Source organism: Oncorhynchus nerka, linkage group LG14 (assembly GCF_034236695.1).
Source record: "Oncorhynchus nerka isolate Pitt River linkage group LG14, Oner_Uvic_2.0, whole genome shotgun sequence".
Classification (NCBI taxonomy): domain Eukaryota; kingdom Metazoa; phylum Chordata; class Actinopteri; order Salmoniformes; family Salmonidae; genus Oncorhynchus; species Oncorhynchus nerka.
Window position 1 is genome coordinate 71,854,375 of NC_088409.1, and position 19,856 is coordinate 71,874,230.

A 19,856-nucleotide genomic window follows, 5' to 3' on the forward strand; every position below is an offset into this window, starting at 1 on the left:
ACTCAGGACACACACAGTGGACTGAGTTGTCAAAATCCATTATACTGAGTGACTGAGATGCAGGCTTGTATTTAAATTTGAGTCAGCCTCCCTCGTCTCACTCTTTTGCAACATTCGAAGATTTGGTTTATAATTTTTCTCTCTGCCTCTCTTTTCTCTTTCACCTCCCTCTCTCCTTCCATCCCTCCCACTGCACCTCCCTCTCTCCTTCCACTCCTCCCTCTGCACCTCCCTCTCTCCTTCCACCCCTCCCTCTGCACCTCCCTCTCTCCTTCCATCCCTCCCACTACACCTCCCTCTCTCCTTCCATCCCTCCCACTGCACCTCCTCTCCCCTTCCACTCCTCCCTCTGCACCTCCCTCTCTCCTTCCATCCCTCCCTCTGCACATCCCTCTCTCCTTCCACCCCTCCCTCTGCACCTGCCTCTCTCCTTCCATCCCTCCCACTGCACTTCCCTCTCTCCTTCCACTCCCCCTCTGCACCTCCTCTCTCCTTCCATCCCTCCCTCTGCACCTCCCTCTCTCCTTCCACCCCTCCCTCTGCACCTCCCTCTCTCCTTCCACTCCTCCCTCTGCACCTCCCTCTCTTCCACTCCTCCTCTGCACCTCCCTCTCTCCTTCCACTCCTCCCACTGCACCTCCCTCTCTCCTTCCACCCCTCCCTCTGCACCTCCCTCTCTCCTTCCACCCCTCCCTCTGCACCTGCCTCTCTCCTTCCACCCTTCCCACTGCACCTCCCTCTCTCCTTCCACTCCTCCCTCTGCACCTCCCTCTCTCCTTCCACTCCTCCCTCTGCACCTCCCTCTCTCCTTCCACTCCTCCCACTGCACCTCCCTCTCTCCTTCCATCCCTCCCACTGCACCTCCCTCTCTCCTTCCACTCCTCTCTCTGCACCTCCCTCTCTCCTTCCACTCCTCCTCTGCACCTGCCTCTCTCCTTCCAACCCTCTCTCTGCACCTCACTCTCTCCTTCCACTCCTCCCTCTGCACCTCCCTGTCTCCTTCCACCTCTCTCTCTGCACCTCCCTCTCTCCTTCCACTCCTCCCTCTGCACCTCCCTCTCTCCTTCCACCCTCTCTCTGCACCTCCCTCTCTCCTTCCAACCCTCCCACTGCATCTCCCTCTCTCCTTCCAACCCTCCCACTGCACCTCCCTCTCTCCTTCCACCCCTCCCTCTGCACCTGCCTCTCTCCTTCCATCCCTCCCACTGCACCTCCCTCTCTCCTTCCACTCCTCCCTCTGCACCTCCCTCTCTCCTTCCACCCCTCCCTCTGCACCTGCCTCTCTCCTTCCATCCCTCCCACTGCACCTCCCTCTCTCCTTCTACCCCTCTCTCTGCACCTCCCTCTCTCCTTCCACTCCTCCTCTGCACCTCCCTCTCTTCCACTCCTCCCTCTGCACCTCCCTCTCTCCTTCCACTCCTCCCACTGCACCTCCCTCTCTCCTTCCACCCCTCCTCTGCACCTCCCTCTCTCCTTCCACCCCTCCCTCTGCACCTGCCTCTCTCCTTCCACCCTTCCCACTGCACCTCCCTCTCTCCTTCCACTCCTCCCTCTGCACCTCCCTCTCTCCTTCCACTCCTCCTCTGCACCTCCTCTCTCCTTCCACTCCTCCCACTGCACCTCCTCTCTCCTTCCATCCCTCCCACTGCACCTCCTCTCTCCTTCCACTCCTCTCTGCACCTCCTCTCTCCTTCCACTCCTCCCTCTGCACCTGCCTCTCTCCTTCCAACCCTCTCTCTGCACGTCACTCTCTCCTTCCACTCCTCCCTCTGCACCTCCCTGTCTCCTTCCACCTCTCTCTCTGCACCTCCCTCTCTCCTTCCACTCCTCCCTCTGCACCTCCCTCTCTTCCACCTCTCTCTCTGCACCTCCCTCTCTCCTTCCACTCCTCCCTCTGCACCTCCCTCTCTCCTTCCACCCCTCTCTCTGCACCTCCCTCTCTCCTTCCAACCCTCCCACTGCATCTCCCTCTCTCCTTCCAACCCTCCCACTGCACCTCCCTCTCCTCCTTCCACCCTCCCTCTGCACCTGCCTCTCTCCTTCCATCCCTCCCACTGCACCTCCCTCTCTCCTTCCACTCCTCCCTCTGCACCTCCCTCTCTCCTTCCACCCCTCCCTCTGCACCTGCCTCTCTCCTTCCATCCCTCCCACTGCACCTCCCTCTCCTTCCACCCCTCTCTCTGCACCTCCCTCTCTCCTTCCACTCCTCCCTCTGCACCTCCCTCTCTCCTTCCACTCCTCCCTCTGCACCTCCCTCTCTCCTTCCACTCCTCCCACTGCACCTCCCTCTCTCTTCCACCCCTCCTCTGCACCTCCCTCTCTCCTTCCACCCCTCCCTCTGCACCTGCCTCTCTCCTTCCACCCTTCCCACTGCACCTCCCTCTCTCCTTCCACTCCTCCCTCTGCACCTCCCTCTCTCCTTCCACTCCTCCCTCTGCACCTCCTCTCTCCTTCCACTCCTCCCACTGCACCTCCCTCTCTCCTTCCATCCCTCCCACTGCACCTCCCTCTCCTTCCACTCCTCTCTCTGCACCTCCCTCTCTCCTTCCATCCTCCCTCTGCACCTGCCTCTCTCCTTCCAACCCTCTCTCTGCACCTCACTCTCTCCTTCCACTCCTCCCTCTGCACCTCCCTGTCTTCTTCCACCTCTCTCTCTGCACCTCCCTCTCTCCTTCCACTCCTCCCTCTGCACCTCCCTCTCTCCTTCCACCCCTCTCTCTGCACCTCCCTCTCTCCTTCCAACCCTCCCACTGCATCTCCCTCTCTCCTTCCAACCCTCCCACTGCACCTCCCTCTCTCCTTCCACTCCTCCCTCTGCACCTCCCTCTCTCCTTCCAACCCTCCCTCTCCACCTCCCTCTCTCCTTCCAACCCTCCCACTGCACCTCCCTCTCTCCTTCCACTCCTCCCTCTGCACCTCCCTCTCTCCTTCCATCCCTCCCTCTGCACCTGCCTCTCTCCTTCCATCCCTGCCTCTGCACCTCCCTCTCTCCTTCCACCCCTCCCACTGCACCTCCCTCTCTCCTTCCACCCCTCTCTGCACCTCCCTCTCTCCTTCCACTCCTCCCTCTGCACCTCCCTCTCTCCTTCCACCCCTCTCTCTGCACCTCCCTCTCTCCTTCCACCCCTCTCTCTGCACCTCCCCTCTCTCCTTCCACTCCTCCCTCTGCACTCCCTCTCTCCTTCCACCCTCTCTCTGCACCTCCCTCTCTCCTTCCATCCCTCCCACTGCACCTCCCTCTCTCCTTCCAACCCTCCCTCTGCACCTCCCTTTCTCCTTCCACCCCTCCCTCTGCACCTCCCTTTCTCCTTCCACCCTCCCACTGCACCTCCCTCTCTCCTTCCAACCCTCCCTCTGCACCTCCCTCTCTCCTTCCAACCCTCCTCTGCACCTCCCTCTCTCCTTCCAACCCTCCTCTGCACCTCCCTCTCTCCTTCCACCCTCCCACTGCAACTCCCTCTCTCCTTCCAACCCTCCCTCTGCACCTCCCTCTCTCCTTCCAACCCTCCCTCTGCACCTCCCTCTCTCCTTCCACCCCTCCCTCTGCACCCCTCTGCACTCCTTTCTCCTTCCATCCCTCCCTCTGCACCTCCCTCTCTCCTTCCACCCCCTCTCACTGCACCTCCCTCTCTCCTTCCAACCCTCCCTCTGCACCTCCTCTCTCTCCTTCCAACCCTCCCTCTGCACCTCCCTCTTTCCTTCCATCCCTCCCTCTGCGACTCCCTCTCTCCTTCCACCCCTCCTCTGCACCTCCCTCTCTCCTTCCATCCCTCACTCTGCACCTCCCTCTCTCCTTCCATCCCTCCCTCTGCACCTCCCTCTCTCCTTCCATCCCTCCTCTGCACTCCCTCTCTCCTTCCATCCCTCCCTCTGCGACTCCCTCTTTCCTTCCATCCCTCCCTCTGCGACTCCCTCTTTCCTTCCACCCCTCCTCTGCACCTCCCTCTCTCCTTCCATCCCTCCCTCTGCACCTGCCTCTCTCCTTCCATCCCTCCCTCTGCACCTCCTCTCTCCTTCCATCCCTCCCTCTGCACCTCCCTCTCTCCTTCCACCCCTCCCTCTGCACTCCCTCTCTCCTTCCATCCCTCCCTCTGCGACTCCTCTCTCCTTCCATCCCTCCCTCTGCGACTCCCTCTTTCCTTCCATCCCTCCCTCTGCATCTCTCTCTCCTTCCATCCCTCCCTCTGCACCTGCCTCTCTCCTTCCATCCCTCCCTCTGCACCTCCCTCTCTCCTTCCACTCCTCCCTCTGCACCTGCCTCTCTCCTTCCAACCCTCTCTCTGCACCTCACTCTCTCCTTCCACTCCTCCCTCTGCACCTCCCTGTCTCCTTCCACCTCTCTCTCTGCACCTCCCTCTCTCCTTCCACTCCTCCCTCTGCACCTCCCTCTCTCCTTCCACCCCTCTCTCTGCACCTCCCTCTCTCCTTCCAACCCTCCCACTGCATCTCCTCTCTCCTTCCAACCCTCTCTGCACCTCACTCTCTCCTTCCACTCCTCCTCTGCACCTCCCTGTCTCCTTCCACCTCTCTCTCTGCACCTCCCTCTCTCCTTCCACTCCTCCTCTGCACCTCCCTCTCTCCTTCCACCCCTCTCTCTGCACCTCCCTCTCTCCTTCCAACCCTCCCACTGCATCTCCCTCTCCTTCCAACCCTCCCACTGCACCTCCCTCTCTCCTTCCACTCCTCCCTCTGCACCTCCCTCTCTCCTTCCAACCCTCCCTCTGCACCTCCCTCTCTCCTTCCAACCCTCCCACTGCACCTCCCTCTCTCCTTCCACTCCTCCCTCTGCACCTCCCTCTCTCCTTCCATCCCTCCCTCTGCACCTGCCTCTCTCCTTCCATCCCTGCCTCTGCACCTCCCTCTCTCCTTCCACCCTCCCACTGCACCTCCCTCTCTCCTTCCACCCCTCTCTCTGCACCTCCCTCTCTCCTTCCACCCCCCCTCTGCACCTCCCTCTCTCCTTCCACCCCTCTCTGCACCTCCCTCTCTCCTTCCACCCCTCTCTCTGCACCTCCCTCTCTCCTTCCACCCTCCCTCTGCACCTCCCTCTCTCCTTCCACCCCTCTCTCTGCACCTCCTCTCTCCTTCCATCCCTCCCACTGCACCTCCCTCTCTCCTTCCAACCCTCCCTCTGCACCTCCCTTTCTCCTTCCACCCCTCCCTCTGCACCTCCCTTTCTCCTTCCACCCCTCTCTCTGCACCTCCCTCTCTCCTTCCATCCCTCCCACTGCACCTCCCTCTCTCCTTCCAACCCTCCCTCTGCACCTCCCTTTCTCCTTCCACCCCTCCCTCTGCACCTCCCTTTCTCCTTCCACCCTCCCACTGCACCTCCCTCTCTCCTTCCAACCCTCCCTCTGCACCTCCCTCTCTCCTTCCAACCCTCCCTCTGCACCTCCTCTCTCCTTCCACCCCTCCCACTGCAACTCCCTCTCTCCTTCCAACCCTCCCTCTGCACCTCCCTCTCTCCTTCCAACCCTCCTCTGCACCTCCCTCTCTCCTTCCACCCTCCCTCTGCACCTGCCTCTCTCCTTCCATCCCTCCCTCTGCACCTCCCTCTCTCCTTCCATCCCTCCCTCTGCACCTCCCTCTCTCCTTCCACCCCTCCCTCTGCACCTCCCTCTCTCCTTCCATCCCTCCCTCTGCGACTCCCTCTCTCCTTCCATCCCTCCCTCTGCGACTCCCTCTTTCCTTCCATCCCTCCCTCTGCATCTCCCTCTCTCCTTCCATCCCTCCCTCTGCACCTGCCTCTCTCCTTCCATCCCTCCCTCTGCACCTCCCTCTCTCCTTCCATCCCTCCCTCTGCACCTGCCTCTCTCCTTCCATCCCTCCTCTGCGACTCTCTCTTTCCTTCCACCCTCCCTCTGCACCTCCCTCTCTCCTTCCACCCCTCCCTCTGCACCTCCCTCTCTCCTTCCACCCCTCCCTCTGCACCTCCCTCTCTCCTTCCATCCCTCCCTCTGCGACTCCCTCTTTCCTTCCATCCCTCCCTCTGCGACTCCCTCTTTCCTTCCATCCCTCCCTCTGCGACTCCCTCTTTCCTTCCACCCCTCCCTCTGCACCTCCCTCTCTCCTTCCACCCCTCCCTCTGCGACTCCCTCTCTCCTTCCACCCCTCCCTCTGTTACTCCCTCTCTCCTTCCTCTTCTCCCAGTCTGATGCAGGAGGGGGTGGACCTGCGCCCCGGCAGCAGCAGTAGTCTGATTTTGAACCCAGGGAGGTTTGACTTTGAGGTCTCTGAATGTTTCCTGCTGGGCTGTCCACTGGGTCTGGTGTTGGCCATGAGACGCACGGTACTGCCTGCTGTCCAGGGTAGGTGTTGTTGGAGAAACACACACACTTCTCACACACCTCTGTGTCTAGGCAGTCCCTGATGCAACTCCTTCCCCACAATGTTTAGCTACCTCTCTGATGGACCAGATCCATCTTCATACTTATTTTGCTTGAAAAGACCACTAGTTCATAATTCTACTACATACAGCAGATGCAGCTTTTTAGAGCCTTTCTAGACTACAAATATACGTATTTTTTAATTTATTTTTATTTTAACCTTTATTTAACTAGGCAAGTCAGTTTAGAACAAATTCTTATTTACAATGACGGCCTACCCAAAGGCAAAAGGACTCCTGCAGGGACGGGGGCTGGGATTAAAAATAATAAATAATACAATTAAAATAAAGGACAAAACACACATCATGACAAGGGAGACAACACAACACTACATAAAGAGAGACCTAAGACAACAGCATGGCAGCAACACCACACTACATAAAGAGAGACCTGAGACAACAGCATGGCAGCAACACAACACTACATAAAGAGAGACCTAAGACAACAGCATGGCAGCAACACCACACTACATAAAGAGAGACCTGAGACAACAGCATGGCAGCAACACAACACTACATAAAGAGAGACCTGAGACAACAGCATGGCAGCAACACAACACTACATAAAGAGAGACCTAAGACAACAGCATGGCAGCAACACCACACTACATAAAGAGAGACCTGAGACAACAGCATGGCAGCAACACAACACTACATAAAGAGAGACCTGAGACAACAGCATGGCAGCAACACAACACTACATAAAGAGAGACCTGAGACAACAGCATGGCAGCAACACAACACTACATAAAGAGAGACCTGAGACAACAGCATGGCAGCAACACAACACTACATAAAGAGAGACCTGAGACAACAGCATGGCAGCAACACAACACTACATAAAGAGAGACCTAAGACAACAGCATGGCAGCAACACCACACTACATAAAGAGAGACCTGAGACAACAGCATGGCAGCAACACAACACTACATAAAGAGAGACCTGAGACAACAGCATGGCAGCAACACAACACTACATAAAGAGAGACCTAAGACAACAGCATGGCAGCAACACCACACTACATAAAGAGAGACCTGAGACAACAGCATGGCAGCAACACAACACTACATAAAGAGAGACCTGAGACAACAGCATGGCAGCAACACAACACTACATAAAGAGAGACCTGAGACAACAGCATGGCAGCAACACAACACTACATAAAGAGACCTGAGACAACAGCATGGCAGCAACACAACACTACATAAAGAGAGACCTGAGACAACAGCATGGCAGCAACACAACACTACATAAAGAGAGACCTGAGACAACAGCATGGCAGCAACACAACACTACATAAAGAGAGACCTAAGACAACAGCATGGCAGCAACACAACACTACATAAAGAGAGACCTGAGACAACAGCATGGCAGCAACACAACACTACATAAAGAGAGACCTGAGACAACAGCATGGCAGCAACACAACACTACATAAAGAGAGACCTAAGACAACAGCATGGCAGCAACACCACACTACATAAAGAGAGACCTGAGACAACAGCATGGCAGCAACACAACACTACATAAAGAGAGACCTAAGACAACAGCATGGCAGCAACACCACACTACATAAAGAGAGACCTGAGACAACAGCATGGCAGCAACACAACACTACATAAAGAGAGACCTGAGACAACAGCATGGCAGCAACACAACACTACATAAAGAGAGACCTAAGACAACAGCATGGCAGCAACACAACATTACATAAAGAGAGACCTAAGACAACAGCATGGCAGCAACACAACACTACATAAAGAGAGACCTGAGACAACAGCATGGCAGCAACACAACACTACATAAAGAGAGACCTGAGACAACAGCATGGCAGCAACACAACACTACATAAAGAGAGACCTGAGACAACAGCATGGCAGCAACACAACACTACATAAAGAGAGACCTGAGACAACAGCATGGCAGCAACACCACATGACAACAGCATGGCAGCAACACAACACTACATAAAGAGAGACCTAAGACAACAGCATGGCAGCAACACAACACTACATAAAGAGAGACCTAAGACAACAGCATGGCAGCAACACAACACTACATAAAGAGAGACCTGAGACAACAGCATGGCAGCAACATAACACTACATAAAGAGAGACCTGAGACAACAGCATGGCAGCAACACAACACTACATAAAGAGAGACCTAAGACAACAGCATGGCAGCAACACAACACTACATAAAGAGAGACCTGAGACAACAGCATGGCAGCAACACAACACTACATAAAGAGAGACCTAAGACAACAGCATGGCAGCAACACCACACTACATAAAGAGAGACCTGAGACAACAGCATGGCAGCAACACAACACTACATAAAGAGAGACCTAAGACAACAGCATGGCAGCAACACAACACTACATAAAGAGAGACCTGAGACAACAGCATGGCAGCAACACAACACTACATAAAGAGAGACCTAAGACAACAGCATGGCAGCAACACAACATTACATAAAGATAGACCTGAGACAACAGCATGGCAGCAACACCACACTACATAAAGAGAGACCTAAGACAACAGCATGGCAGCAACACAACACTACATAAAGAGAGACCTAAGACAACAGCATGGCAGCAACACAACACTACATAAAGAGAGACCTAAGACAACAGCATGGCAGCAACACAACACTACATAAAGAGAGACCTGAGACAACAGCATGGCAGCAACACAACACTACATAAAGAGAGACCTGAGACAACAGCATGGCAGCAACACAACACTACATAAAGAGAGACCTGAGACAACAGCATGGCAGCAACACAACACTACATAAAGAGAGACCTGAGACAACAGCATGGCAGCAACACAACACTACATAAAGAGAGACCTGAGACAACAGCATGGCAGCAACACAACACTACATAAAGAGAGACCTGAGACAACAGCATGGCAGCAACACAACACTACATAAAGAGAGACCTGAGACAACAGCATGGCAGCAACACAACACTACATAAAGAGAGACCTAAGACAACAGCATGGCAGCAACACAACACTACATAAAGAGAGACCTGAGACAACAGCATGGCAGCAACACAACACTACATAAAGAGAGACCTGAGACAACAGCATGGCAGCAACACAACACTACATAAAGAGAGACCTGAGACAACAGCATGGCAGCAACACAACACTACATAAAGAGAGACCTAAGACAACAGCATGGCAGCAACACAACACTACATAAAGAGAGACCTAAGACAACAGCATGGCAGCAACACAACACTACATAAAGAGAGACCTGAGACAACAGCATGGCAGCAACACCACACTACATAAAGAGAGACCTGAGACAACAGCATGGCAGCAACACCACACTACATAAAGAGAGACCTGAGACAACAGCATGGCAGCAACACAACACTACATAAAGAGAGACCTAAGAGAACAGCATGGCAGCAACACCACACTACATAAAGAGAGACCTGAGACAACAGCATGGCAGCAACACAACACTACATAAAGAGAGACCTGAGACAACAGCATGGCAGCAACACAACACTACATAAAGAGAGACCTGAGACAACAGCATGGCAGCAACACAACATTACATAAAGAGAGACCTAAGACAACAGCATGGCAGCAACACAACACTACATAAAGAGAGACCTGAGACAACAGCATGGCAGCAACACAACACTACATAAAGAGAGACCTGAGACAACAGCATGGCAGCAACACAACACTACATAAAGAGAGACCTGAGACAACAGCATGGCAGCAACACAACACTACATAAACAGAGACCTGAGACAACAGCATGGCAGCAACACCACATGACAACAGCATGGCAGCAACACAACACTACATAAAGAGAGACCTAAGACAACAGCATGGCAGCAACACAACACTACATAAAGAGAGACCTAAGACAACAGCATGGCAGCAACACAACACTACATAAAGAGAGACCTGAGACAACAGCATGGCAGCAACATAACACTACATAAAGAGAGACCTGAGACAACAGCATGGCAGCAACACAACACTACATAAAGAGAGACCTAAGACAACAGCATGGCAGCAACACAACACTACATAAAGAGAGACCTGAGACAACAGCATGGCAGCAACACAACACTACATAAAGAGAGACCTGAGACAACAGCATGGCAGCAACACAACACTACATAAAGAGAGACCTAAGACAACAGCATGGCAGCAACACCACACTACATAAAGAGAGACCTGAGACAACAGCATGGCAGCAACACAACACTACATAAAGAGAGACCTAAGACAACAGCATGGCAGCAACACAACACTACATAAAGAGAGACCTGAGACAACAGCATGGCAGCAACACAACACTACATAAAGAGAGACCTAAGACAACAGCATGGCAGCAACACAACATTACATAAAGAGAGACCTGAGACAACAGCATGGCAGCAACACCACACTACATAAAGAGAGACCTAAGACAACAGCATGGCAGCAACACAACACTACATAAAGAGAGACCTAAGACAACAGCATGGCAGCAACACAACACTACATAAAGAGAGACCTAAGACAACAGCATGGCAGCAACACAACATTACATAAAGAGAGACCTAAGACAACAGCATGGCAGCAACACAACACTACATAAAGAGAGACCTGAGACAACAGCATGGCAGCAACACAACACTACATAAAGAGAGACCTGAGACAACAGCATGGCAGCAACACAACACTACATAAAGAGAGACCTGAGACAACAGCATGGCAGCAACACAACACTACATAAACAGAGACCTGAGACAACAGCATGGCAGCAACACCACATGACAACAGCATGGCAGCAACACAACACTACATAAAGAGAGACCTAAGACAACAGCATGGCAGCAACACAACACTACATAAAGAGAGACCTAAGACAACAGCATGGCAGCAACACAACACTACATAAAGAGAGACCTGAGACAACAGCATGGCAGCAACATAACACTACATAAAGAGAGACCTGAGACAACAGCATGGCAGCAACACAACACTACATAAAGAGAGACCTAAGACAACAGCATGGCAGCAACACAACACTACATAAAGAGAGACCTGAGACAACAGCATGGCAGCAACACAACACTACATAAAGAGAGACCTAAGACAACAGCATGGCAGCAACACAACATTACATAAAGAGAGACCTGAGACAACAGCATGGCAGCAACACCACACTACATAAAGAGAGACCTAAGACAACAGCATGGCAGCAACACAACACTACATAAAGAGAGACCTAAGACAACAGCATGGCAGCAACACAACAACACAACATTACATAAAGAGAGACCTAAGACAACAGCATGGCAGCAACACAACACTACATAAAGAGAGACCTGAGACAACAGCATGGCAGCAACACAACACTACATAAAGAGAGACCTGAGACAACAGCATGGCAGCAACACAACACTACATAAAGAGAGACCTGAGACAACAGCATGGCAGCAACACAACACTACATAAACAGAGACCTGAGACAACAGCATGGCAGCAACACCACATGACAACAGCATGGCAGCAACACAACACTACATAAAGAGAGACCTAAGACAACAGCATGGCAGCAACACAACACTACATAAAGAGAGACCTAAGACAACAGCATGGCAGCAACACAACACTACATAAAGAGAGACCTGAGACAACAGCATGGCAGCAACATAACACTACATAAAGAGAGACCTGAGACAACAGCATGGCAGCAACACAACACTACATAAAGAGAGACCTAAGACAACAGCATGGCAGCAACACAACACTACATAAAGAGAGACCTGAGACAACAGCATGGCAGCAACACAACACTACATAAAGAGAGACCTGAGACAACAGCATGGCAGCAACACAACACTACATAAAGAGAGACCTAAGACAACAGCATGGCAGCAACACCACACTACATAAAGAGAGACCTGAGACAACAGCATGGCAGCAACACAACACTACATAAAGAGAGACCTAAGACAACAGCATGGCAGCAACACAACACTACATAAAGAGAGACCTGAGACAACAGCATGGCAGCAACACAACACTACATAAAGAGAGACCTAAGACAACAGCATGGCAGCAACACAACATTACATAAAGAGAGACCTGAGACAACAGCATGGCAGCAACACCACACTACATAAAGAGAGACCTAAGACAACAGCATGGCAGCAACACAACACTACATAAAGAGAGACCTAAGACAACAGCATGGCAGCAACACAACACTACATAAAGAGAGACCTAAGACAACAGCATGGCAGCAACACAACACTACATAAAGAGAGACCTAAGACAACAGCATGGCAGCAACACAACACTACATAAAGAGAGACCTAAGACAACAGCATGGCAGCAACACAACATTACATAAAGAGAGACCTAAGACAACAGCATGGCAGCAACACAACACTACATAAAGAGAGACCTGAGACAACAGCATGGCAGCAACACAACACTACATAAAGAGAGACCTGAGACAACAGCATGGCAGCAACACAACACTACATAAAGAGAGACCTGAGACAACAGCATGGCAGCAACACAACACTACATAAACAGAGACCTGAGACAACAGCATGGCAGCAACACCACATGACAACAGCATGGCAGCAACACAACACTACATAAAGAGAGACCTAAGACAACAGCATGGCAGCAACACAACACTACATAAAGAGAGACCTAAGACAACAGCATGGCAGCAACACAACACTACATAAAGAGAGACCTGAGACAACAGCATGGCAGCAACATAACACTACATAAAGAGAGACCTGAGACAACAGCATGGCAGCAACACAACACTACATAAAGAGAGACCTGAGACAACAGCATGGCAGCAACACAACACTACATAAAGAGAGACCTGAGACAACAGCATGGCAGCAACACAACACTACATAAAGAGAGACCTAAGACAACAGCATGGCAGCAACACAACACTACATAAAGAGAGACCTGAGACAACAGCATGGCAGCAACACAACACTACATAAAGAGAGACCTGAGACAACAGCATGGCAGCAACACAACACTACATAAAGAGAGACCTAAGACAACAGCATGGCAGCAACACCACACTACATAAAGAGAGACCTGAGACAACAGCATGGCAGCAACACAACACTACATAAAGAGAGACCTAAGACAACAGCATGGCAGCAACACAACACTACATAAAGAGAGACCTGAGACAACAGCATGGCAGCAACACAACACTACATAAAGAGAGACCTAAGACAACAGCATGGCAGCAACACAACATTACATAAAGAGAGACCTGAGACAACAGCATGGCAGCAACACCACACTACATAAAGAGAGACCTAAGACAACAGCATGGCAGCAACACAACACTACATAAAGAGAGACCTAAGACAACAGCATGGCAGCAACACAACACTACATAAAGAGAGACCTAAGACAACAGCATGGCAGCAACACAACACTACATAAAGAGAGACCTAAGACAACAGCATGGCAGCAACACAACACTACATAAAGAGAGACCTAAGACAACAGCATGGCAGCAACACAACATTACATAAAGAGAGACCTAAGACAACAGCATGGCAGCAACACAACACTACATAAAGAGAGACCTGAGACAACAGCATGGCAGCAACACAACACTACATAAAGAGAGACCTGAGACAACAGCATGGCAGCAACACAACACTACATAAAGAGAGACCTGAGACAACAGCATGGCAGCAACACAACACTACATAAACAGAGACCTGAGACAACAGCATGGCAGCAACACCACATGACAACAGCATGGCAGCAACACAACACTACATAAAGAGAGACCTAAGACAACAGCATGGCAGCAACACAACACTACATAAAGAGAGACCTAAGACAACAGCATGGCAGCAACACAACACTACATAAAGAGAGACCTGAGACAACAGCATGGCAGCAACATAACACTACATAAAGAGAGACCTGAGACAACAGCATGGCAGCAACACAACACTACATAAAGAGAGACCTAAGACAACAGCATGGCAGCAACACAACACTACATAAAGAGAGACCTGAGACAACAGCATGGCAGCAACACAACACTACATAAAGAGAGACCTGAGACAACAGCATGGCAGCAACACAACACTACATAAAGAGAGACCTAAGACAACAGCATGGCAGCAACACCACACTACATAAAGAGAGACCTGAGACAACAGCATGGCAGCAACACAACACTACATAAAGAGAGACCTGAGACAACAGCATGGCAGCAACACAACACTACATAAAGAGAGACCTAAGACAACAGCATGGCAGCAACACAACATTACATAAAGAGAGACCTGAGACAACAGCATGGCAGCAACACCACACTACATAAAGAGAGACCTAAGACAACAGCATGGCAGCAACACAACACTACATAAAGAGAGACCTAAGACAACAGCATGGCAGCAACACAACACTACATAAAGAGAGACCTAAGACAACAGCATGGCAGCAACACAACACTACATAAAGAGAGACCTAAGACAACAGCATGGCAGCAACACAACACTACATAAAGAGAGACCTGAGACAACAGCATGGCAGCAACACAACACTACATAAAGAGAGACCTAAGACAACAGCATGGCAGCAACACAACACTACATAAAGAGAGACCTGAGACAACAGCATGGCAGCAACACAACACTACATAAAGAGAGACCTGAGACAACAGCATGGCAGCAACACAACACTACATAAAGAGAGACCTAAGACAACAGCATGGCAGCAACACAACACTACATAAAGAGAGACCTGAGACAACAGCATGGCAGCAACACAACACTACATAAAGAGAGACCTAAGACAACAGCATGGCAGCAACACAACACTACATAAAGAGAGACCTGAGACAACAGCATGGCAGCAACACAACACTACATAAAGAGAGACCTAAGACAACAGCATGGCAGCAACACAACATTACATAAAGAGAGACCTAAGACAACAGCATGGCAGCAACACAACACTACATAAAGAGAGACCTGAGACAACAGCATGGCAGCAACACAACACTACATAAAGAGAGACCTAAGACAACAGCATGGCAGCAACATAACACTACATAAAGAGAGACCTGAGACAACAGCATGGCAGCAACATAACACTACATAAAGAGAGACCTAAGACAACAGCATGGCAGCAACACCACACTACATAAAGAGAGACCTGAGACAACAGCATGGCAGCAACACCACATGACAACAGCATGGTAGCAACACAACATGACAACAGCATGGTAGCAACACAACATGACAACAGCATGGTAGCAACACAACACTACATAAAGACAGACCTAAGACAACCGCATGGCAGCAACACCACATGACAACAGCATGGTAGCAATACAACATGACAACAGCATGGTAGCAGTGCAACATGACAACAACATGGCAGCAACACCACATGACAACAGCATGGTAGCAACACAACATGACAACAGCATGGTAGCAGTGCAACATGACAGCAACATGGCAGCAACACCACATGACAACAGCATGGTAGCAACACAACATGGCAGCAGGACAACATGTTAGCAGCACAAAACATGGTACAAACATTATTGGGCACAGACAACAGCAGAAAGGGCAAGAAGGTAGAGTCAACAATATATCACGCAAAGCAGCCACAAGTGTCCATGATTGAGTCTTTAAATGAAGAGATTGAGATAAAACTGTCCAGTTTAAGTGTTAGTTGCAGCTCGTTCCAGTCGCTAGCTGCAGGGAACTGAAAAGACGAGCGACCCAGGGATGTGTGTGCTTTGGGGACCTTTAACAGAATGTGACTGGCAGAACGGGTGTTGTATGTGGAGGATGAGGGCTGCAGTAGGTATCTCAGATAGGGGGGAGTGAGGCCTAAGAGGGTTTTATAAATAAGCATCAACCAGTGGGTCTTGCAACGGGTATACAGAGATGACCAGTTTACAGAGTATAGAGTGCAGTGATGTGTCCTATAAGGAGCATTGGTGGCAAATCTGATAGCCAAATGGTAAAGAACATCTAGCCGCTCGAGAGCACCCTTACCTGCTGATCTATAAATTACATCTCCGTAATCTAGTAGGATGGTTATCTGAATCAGGGTTAGTTTGGCAGCTGGGGTGAAAGAGGAGTGATTACGATAGAGGAAACCAAGTCTAGATTTAACTTTAGCCTGCAGCTTTGATCTGTTCTGAGAGAAGGACAGTGTACTGTCTAGCCATACTCCCAAATACTTGTATGAGGTGACAACCTCAAGCTCTAAATCCTCAGAGGTAGTAATCACACAGGTGGGGAAAGGGGTATTCTTCTTACCAAACCACATGACCTTTGTTTTGGAGGTGTTCAGAACAAGGTGAAGGCAGAGGAATCTTGTTGGACATTAAGAAAGCTTTGTTGTAGAGCATTTAACACTAAATCCGGGGAGGGGCCAGTTGAGTATAAGACTGTATCATCTGCATATAAATGGATGAGAGAGCTTCCTACTGCCTGAGCTATGTTGTTGATGTAAATTGAGAAGAGTGTGGGGCTACCTTTCCCACACATCACATTTCGTACACACAAGCCTTATAATGTATTAGTTCACAGACTAAGCGCTCCCTAATCTCTGCTGTCTGCTGTCCTATGTCCCTCAGTGAGTCAACTCCGCCCTGCCTGCACCCAGATCTTCAACCTGTTCTACCCCTCGGACCCCTCTGCCTCCAGACTGGAGCCCCTGCTGGAGCCCCTCTTCCACAAGCTGCCCCCCTTCCCCATGCCGCGCTACCAGCGCTACCCCCTGGGAGACGGACGCTGCACACTTATAGGTGAGTCAGAGGGAAACTATTAATAGAAAATCAATTCAACTAAGGAGGCGATACCGGCGTATTCTAAATGTATCGCTCTACTGTATTTGTCATATTTTGGGTTTTGCATTTCAAAGTCAGTGTGAAACATTTTGAGAATTCTAAGTAGGTTGGTTCTATAGCTGCACCATTGAGAGCATCTTGACTGGCTGCATCACCACTTGGTATGACAACAGCTTGGCATCCAACTGCAAGGTGCTACAGAGGCTCGGGGGTACAGTCCAGTACATCACTGGGGCCAAGCTCCCTGCCATTCAGGACCTCTATATCAGGCGGTGTCAGAGGAAGGCCCTAAACATTGTCCAAGTCATAGACCGTTCTTTCTGCTATCTGGAACCAAAAGGCTCCTGAACAGCTTCTACCCCCAAGCCATAAGAATTGGCAACCTGAACAAATGTTTTTCTTTTACATGTTTTATATTTATTTTGGGGAGCAAATCAGCTTTAATATTCCAGATAGACTGTAGCTTCCTTCAATGTAATTATCTGCATCATTTCCAATCCACCATATATATATTTTTTCAATATATGTATAAAATATATACAGTGGGGCAAAAAAGTATTTAGTCAGCCACCAATTGTGCAAGTTCTCCCACTTAAAAGGATGAGAGAGGCCTGTAATTTTCATCATAGGTACACTTCAACTAAAACAAATCCAGAAAATCACATTGTAGAATTTTTAATGAATTTATTTGCAAATTATGGTGGAAAATAAGTATTTGGTCACCTACAATCAAGCAAGATTTCTGGCTCTCACAGACCTGTAACTTCTTCTTTAAGAGGCTCCTCTGTCCTCCACTCGTTACCTGTATTAATGGCACCTGCTTGAACTTGTTATCAGTATAAAAGACACCTGTCCACAACCTCAAACAGTCACACTCCAAACTCCACTATGACCAAGACCAAAGAGCTGTCAAAGGACACCAGAAACAAAATTGTAGACCTGCACCTGGGAAGACTGAATCTGCAATAGGTAAGCAGCTTGGTTTGAAGAAATCAACTGTGGGAGCAATTATTAGGAAATGGAAGTCATACAAGACCACTGATAATCTCCCTCGATCTGGTGAAAATTACAGGCCTCTCTCATCTTTTTAAGTGGGAGAACTTGCACAATTGGTGGCTGACTAAAGACTTTTTTGCCCCACTGTATATATTTTTTAAATGTATTGTCCTTTATTATTTTCCCCTAACCCTACCAGCCCTCCCCTAACCCTACCAGCCCTCCCCTAACCCTACCACCCCTCCCTAACCCTACCAGCCCTCCCTAAACCCTTCCACCCCTCCCCTAACCCTACCACCCCTCCCCTAACCCTACCACCCCTCCCCTAACCCTTCCACCCTCCCCTAACCCTACCAGCCCTCCCCTAACCCTACCAGCCCTCCCCTAACCCTACCACCCCTCCCCTAACCCTACCAGCCCTCCCCTAAACCCTTCCACCCCTCCCCTAACCCTACCACCCCTCCCCTAACCCTACCACCCCTCCCCTAACCCTTCCACCCCTCCCTAACCCTACCAGCCCTCCCTAACCCTACCACCCCTCCCTAACCCTACCAGCCCTCCCCTAACCCTTCCACCTCCCCTAACCCTACCAGCCCTCCCTAACCCTACCATCCCTCCCTAACCCTACCAGCCCTCCCCTAACCCTTCCAGCCCTCCCCTAACCCTACCACCCCTCCCCTAACCCTACCACCCTCCCCTAACCCTACCAGCCCTCCCCTAACCCTACCACCCCTCCCCCCTAACCCTACCAGCCCTCCCCTAACCCTACCACCCCTCCCCCTAACCCTACCACCCCCCCCTAACCCTACCACCCCTCCCCTAACCCTACCACCCTCCCTAACCCTACCACCTCCCCTAACCCTACCAGCCCTCCCCTAACCCTACCACCCTCCCCTAACCCTACCAGCCCTCCCCTAACCCTTCCACTCCTCCCCTAACCCTACCAGCCCTCCCTAACCCTACCAGCCCTCCCCTAACCCTGCCACCCCTCCCCTAACCCTACCAGCCCTCCCTAACCCTTCCAGCCCTCCCCTAACCCTACCAGCCCTCCCCTAACCCTACCAGCCCTCCCCTAACCCTACCAGCCCTCCCCTAACCCTACCAGCCCTCCCCTAAACCCTTCCACCCTCCCCTAACCCTACCAGCCCTCCCTAACCCTACCACCCCTCCCCTAACCCTACCACCCCTCCCCAAATTGGAGTAAACTAATGGACAACAACACTTAGGCTTCTACTTCCAGCTTATACATACTATATACATTATACAGACACAATGTGTTTTACAATAGTTAACTCTTGTTTGTTTTTAATCCCATCACAAAAGTTATGAACTTTCTATTCCCATAGTTTCTACAGGTTGCAAATTAAGATAAACATTTTTATTATTATATTATTGATCAATTTATTATGACTTTTTAAATCACCCAGAAGTGCTATTTACAGATTTAACTCCAGGTAAATATTGCAATTCTACAGCTCAACCTGCTAAACCTGCGACTATTTGCATTTTAGTTTATTTTTGTGCACTGACTATGCACACTCACTGGACTCTACCCACACACTCACACATACTACACAGACACTCCAACACACACACACACACACACACATACAC

General features: G+C 50.5%; 1 protein-coding gene across 1 annotated transcript in view; it reads left to right on the forward strand.

The window, feature by feature from the left end:
• The window catches only part of LOC115141289 (membrane-associated phosphatidylinositol transfer protein 3-like), a 231,266-nt gene that overhangs the window by 149,360 nt on the left and 62,050 nt on the right, over positions 1 to 19,856 (forward strand). The window contains exons 9-10 of the mRNA XM_065000356.1: positions 6,151 to 6,308; positions 17,034 to 17,204. Coding sequence (XP_064856428.1) covers positions 6,151 to 6,308; positions 17,034 to 17,204 — 329 coding nt within the window. The remainder of the gene's footprint in view (positions 1 to 6,150; positions 6,309 to 17,033; positions 17,205 to 19,856) is intronic.